Genomic DNA, 6,000 nt, shown 5'->3' on the forward strand with positions numbered 1-6,000 from the left:
GATGAGGCCAGAGGCAGCACACTGCAGCCTGGAGGCCAGTGAGAGCGAATCCTGTTGCCAGGCAACAGTTTACGAATGCAGGGGGACTAGTCGTGGGGTCCTTTACTGCTGCCCACGCCCCTGCCTGTCCTCCGTCATCATCACGTCAAGATTAGATCTGTCTGGCCTTGAATTATTTATTTAATTTTCTCCAAGCATCAGCATTTTACTGTGCTTGTCCTATCTGAGACATCTGGCTGTCTCTGACCACTAGCCTCTTATTTCTTGAGGCTCATGGAAAACACAACCCAACACTTGGCAAAAATTAATTCCCTTTGATTTTATCTGTCTGAGCTTAATTCTGTAGTTTCTTTTAATATATAAGGACTCTTGAGAATAGAATAAATTAAGTCTTTCCTAATTACAGCATGTAATTTGTTTCCGAAAGGAACCGCAAATTGACAGACAGGAGTTTTTCAGTCTGATCACTTTAACAGTTAAATTTTTTTTTCTCCTCTTTGTCGGCTCTCTCTGCAGGGTTGTGGGTCTGTTTTGTTGTGGATTTCGGATGCCTGTTTGTGATGGAGCCTTATTTGTTTCCTGAATGTCTAATCTGCCAAGTTCATGCCTTTGGCTACCCACTGAGAAGGGGGTCCTTGTTCTGTGTCTGCCTGGCAATCCCAGTGACTGCTGCTGTCCCCGGCCTCTTGTGCACATTAACATACAGCTGTCCCACAGGATGTAGGGAGACAGACTGACACCCATGAGCTTCAGAGGAAAACTGGGCACTCCCTCTCCTCTCCCAGATTCAACTCACAGGCAGCAGCCACAGCAGATGGGCTGTGGAGATTAAACCACTAGGCACATGGCAGCTATTGTGAGCTGCCTATTGTGAAATTTAAAGGTCATCTATAGGGTCAGGGCTGAATTGTTGTGGTGAACCAAACACCCCATACATGAACTCAGTTGGTGAAGGTTTTGCTAATGATCGCATTTTGGCTTGTCAAGAATATTGATCAGTATACAGTGTGCTAAGGGGAAGCAAGAGTCAGAGAGCAGGTTACAAGTACTGGGTGAAATGTTTTGCATCAGCTGAACTATGCATTTTTTTGTTTTTATTAAAAACATAACTGTATTTTTCTTAGTGTCAGTGTCGGTTTTGGACTTTTCATGACATTTTTTGACAATAAGAAAGGTACGGTATATTGGCACAATATTTTCTCATTCTTTTTATATTGCACTAGATCTCAAATACCCCCACCTACTCAGTTACTTACACTACAGTTACAGTCTCCCTAAAAACAATCAGAATGAAATGAGGAGCAAAACATCAAGACCTGTCAGTAATCTCAGTTTTAAGCAGCTACATCATTCTGACTGGCCTGACATTTGAAATCACGAATTTCAGGTTGCATTTGACTCAAAGGTCATGAAACATGAGCAGATAGAAAGTGAGTGAAAGAGATGATACCTTTTGCCTTAAACCTCCTCTTCTGGAGTTTAACTGAGGCTTCGTGAACTGCCCGTGCAACCCAATGAAATGGTGTATCAAAATTAAATGTCATAAAATATAGATCTCAGCTACTGACGTTTTGTCAACACCCACTCAAATGTCTGCTCCAATGTAGCATTCAAGTATTGCGTAGATCTGAGGTTTGGTTGACCCACTCTGGTTCACTCTACTTTCCCGTCTCTGAGCGCAATTGACCCCAAAGTTGTGTCCCACTATTTTTGAAATGCAGGCCAGCTTCCCTTAAAGAAGATGGTGTGGTTTCTTAGTTGAAGGCACTAAAGCCTTCCATGCTGTTGCGGTGTAAGAGTATGACAGTGTGTGCCGAGGGGAGTCTATTTTTGGGAAGTTGTTCCAACCTCACTTCCATTTTCCACTCTTGTGCTCATTTCATTGACTGGCCAATTGGCTACATAGGTTCTTGGTTGGGAAAGTAGGGGAAAGTAAAGGAAAAGAAGTGACAGCAGGACATGTCAGTTGGCTCCGTATATATACACTCTGTTTTTTTTCTATTTATTGCTGTGTTATATATCTCTCTATATATATAGATATATATATATAGATATATAAAGGAAGTGACAAACATCCGATACAAGCACTTGAAGCTTATATGATGGGCTTATATGATTTGTGAAAGAGTTAATCCCTTTAAATGATGTGAAACATCTCAGATTGCTGGATTATGTTTGCACAGTCCTGATGCATGTAGCATAATTTAAACTTTAAAATTTTGAGTGTCAGTGCTTATTGGTTGGGCCCCTGGAGCACCATTCAAACAGGAAGGCATGTTTTCTGTTTTCATGCCATCTGCTGCTTCGATGCCTGCAGTAGCTGTGTGGATGCTGGTAAGCTCCCCCGCAGGCTAGATGTCGTTTCAAGGTAGACAGCTCATCAAGATGAGTGACAAGTTTTAGAGAATAAAGTGAGACAATTGACAGCTTGAGCTAACAATACAGTTCCTGCTACAAGGTGAAAATTTGCATCTTGTAGCTTGTTACAGCTTGACCTCTGGGTTAAATGGACAGATATTTTGAAGTTAATGCGACGCCCCTGCCCTAAAACTGAAAATACTGACAGAGCAATTGTTCTTTGTTATTTGAGGCAATCTGTACTTGTCTCTCAATGAGTTACCAAGGGAAAGTAGTTGCCATATAGTCTCTGTCTATTTTTTTCCCTCATAAGTGGGACATAAAAAAGCTGCAACAGCGATAATCAAACTCCATGCACTCGGTTAATTTTTAAATCAAAATCTATTAACATTTTACTTTTTTCAGTTTTTGTTTACATGAAGATAAGGGCCAGGCCTTTAAAATATACATATATATATATATTAAATCCAACAACACCACTGTAATAGAAAATCATACTACTGTGAAATATATATACAACCTTTGTTTTGATCATTTATTCTTATTGAAATCAAGATTTATTTTGCAAGCGAGACCTGGATTCAGCAGAGATACAGAAAAACAAGCAAATACAAAAGGAAAAACAAAAGGACCAAACAAAAGCACATACAGCATCAGACATCACTAAAAAAAAAAAAAAAAAAAATGGTTTTAAATCAGTGGGATGAGACGACGAGTCTCAAAATCCAGCCTGAGAACAAAGGATATACAATAAAGGATAAGTCATGATGGTGGGCGGCACAATTATTTTCCTGTCCTGGAGACAGAAAGACCCTTTATTCTGATATAAGAAACCCATTTTTATCTTCAGTCTCTGTGCCAGTTGCTTTACATGCTTCAGGAAAAGATATCAGATTGTCTTTTGTGTGTGTTGCATTATTTAAGGAAAAGATTCACTTCACAGAGTCTTGTTGGACTTGACAATATGAACAGTGTCATAATGGTCGTTTTGAATAATGAAGTCCAAGCAATATCAATCTGATAATATTTAAAAAGTTGCATAATGTTGGTGAAAACACCTCTCCACCTACAGACTGTCTGGTACAGAATATCAATCTCATCCCATACCCCAGACGTGCATTCTGCTGCCTGGTGTATGACTGCACATTGTGTTTTCCCAATGCAGGGCTCTTGGGGAATTCTTGTATCCATTATGCATAGTGTAAAGCAGTACACATGAGCAAAACAAATCAACAAGCTCACACAAACTCCAGCATCTGAAAGTGCTTTTCCAAATGACCTAATATCCTCTTCTCTCCTTATTCATTCTCTGCAAGATGGGAAGTAAGAGAGCAGCGTCCTCTGTGTAGTTCAGTGTGTAGGAGTGCTCTAGTATGTGTCAGAAGCTGTATGAGTTGGAAGCAGGGAGGAGGAAAACACTGCAGCAAAGTGTGAATCAAATCAGTGCCACATACCCTCTGCGTCCAGTGTATACGCTTTTTTTTTCTTTTTCCTTTTTGAGGGTTAAGCCATTAGCAGCAACATGAAAATGCCCACTGAAATTCTGCTAAACGTTTGCTCTAAAGTATTTATTTTAACAAAAACAGTGTCAGTTAATTTCCAATTACTAATGTATCAGCGTCATAGTTTAACGGGTTCTGGTAGCAGATGTCTGTAACACGAGGTTGAAGTCTGGCACACATAAAAATGCACGTCCAGCCATTGAAGATTTCCTTTCGGCAGCAGCTGAGTTCTTCGTCTGTCCTCCGGCTGTCTCCACGATGCCCAGCATGGGATGTTAACTTCTCAGAGGCCCCATGCTGCTTACCCTTACAGCCAGAAAGGTTTCTACCTCAAGATTCAATGGACATATGGCAACCACCTGCAACATCAACTTTACCCATTATTACTGCAGACCTTGTTAGTGCTGTGTAGTACTTACGTGCTTCTGTGCTTTCTCCCTGGTGGATTTTTATTCTGCATGACTGTTCATCCCCCTTTTTTTCCCCAGTAGATTTTTCATATGTGAGCCTGTTGTTGTTCAGCTTTCTGACTTTCTTTCTTTGGTCAGCAACTACTGCAGTAGTATCAAGCATTTGTGTGTTTGTGGGGGAGTGAAACAAATACCCGTATGTGGTCCGTCCAAGGTTCACTGCTCCTCTGCCCTTCCTGAAATGAAACATTAATGACCCTTGACCCTTGTCATTTCACGTCGCCTTTTAAATCTTAGGAGGCACTTCCCTCTCTGCATCAGTATCATCCATCTAACTGTACACTAAAGACTGTTTACTCGGTATTGTATTCATACTGTGTTGAAGTCCACTGTTTCCCTAACATATATGCTCTGTCTTTTCTTATTGACTCGCATTGCTGCAGCACAAAAGCGCATTTGATCCTAGTTCCAGTCTGTATGGCAGATTAAATTTGCCAAGTATACTTCATGAATCAAATCACTGCATTACCTGTGATGATCTTCTGGTTCACTTATCTCCTCTAGCAGTTTTCAGTTTGCCTCAGGCTGTTTTGTTAAGTAAGAGCTCCACGTTTTTTTGTGTTCACGGTTCACACTGCTTTTAAGAGTCTGTTAATGTGGCAGGATACAAGACACATTTCATTGTCATTTCTTATTCTCTGTACACCACTGCTAAAAGCTTAAGGCCTGCAGTAACAAGAAAACAAGGACAAATGTGCGTTTGATTTTCATATCCTAGGAGTTGATGAATTTGGTTGTATTCACTGAATATGTCCTCGGTCATGTCCAGTCCACAGTCTTCAGGCAAGTTGAATTGCCGTTGTGTTGCATCATTCATAATCACCAACAAACACCCAAATAACAAAGATGTATGAACTTTCATGTGCCACCTTTTTTTTTAATCTCGATTTCGGAATACAGCCATGATGTGAGTCTCACTTTGTGCTGTCCGACATGGCAGTTGATAGTCAAGTCAGGCGCTAAAAACGCTGCTATTGCCCACTCTGCTGGTGGTCCATCAGAGATAACAGTAATCCCAGACACTTTAGACAAGAGCCTTGGCTTTCAAAGCATGGTCAGTGCACACATCTAAACAAGATCAAATGTGCCCTTCACTTTCTGGAAATTGGATTTCTATGTCAACATGAGAGTCACGAATTTTACTCTTACCATTTTTTTAAAAAAATCATTGTCCGTTTATGCCCCTTCTCTACTTAACCTGGCTATCAAGAACGGGGCTGACAAAATAGGAACTGCGCTTTCAACGACGATTTCCAGATTACCTCATTAGTCAGACTGACCTGTCAATAGAATCCACCTTTGTTTAATCTTCAGAAAAGGCAGAGACAGCAGCTACAATACCTCATCCTCAAAACAAAACTGCCTTCCCAGCCTTCTCTGACCATTTTCTTCCCTCCTGTCCTCTTTTTTTTTTTTGAACCTCTACAAGTCATTCTACAAGTTGTTAAAAAAGTATCCCACCATTTATCTTACCAGTGAAGGGGGTACTGCCCTGCTCTTTTGTTCTCACCAGTTTATGTTCAGAAAGACACCACAGTCTCTCCTCTAATGAAATTTTAGGACTTTTTTCCCCCCTCACAATAGAACTTGTTGATTTTTGAAGGAAACATTTTAAGAGACATCGCTTCCCTTTTAAAACTCTCTTCCCTCTCTGCGTCCTCAGATACTTC

The 6,000-nt window shown here is 40.6% G+C and overlaps 1 protein-coding gene across 1 annotated transcript in view; it reads left to right on the top strand.

Annotated features, from left to right (window-relative positions):
- LOC124073168 (major centromere autoantigen B-like) overlaps positions 1 to 1,968 on the top strand; it is a 73,707-nt gene extending 71,739 nt beyond the window's left edge. Inside the window, exon 6 of the mRNA XM_046415207.1 lies at positions 517 to 1,968. Within this exon, the coding sequence (XP_046271163.1) occupies positions 517 to 561 (45 nt within the window). The 3' untranslated portion in view covers positions 562 to 1,968. The remainder of the gene's footprint in view (positions 1 to 516) is intronic.
- The last annotated feature ends 4,032 nt before the right edge of the window (positions 1,969 to 6,000 follow it).

Source organism: Scatophagus argus, chromosome 2 (genome assembly GCF_020382885.2).
Source record: "Scatophagus argus isolate fScaArg1 chromosome 2, fScaArg1.pri, whole genome shotgun sequence".
Taxonomy (NCBI): Eukaryota; Metazoa; Chordata; class Actinopteri; family Scatophagidae; genus Scatophagus; species Scatophagus argus.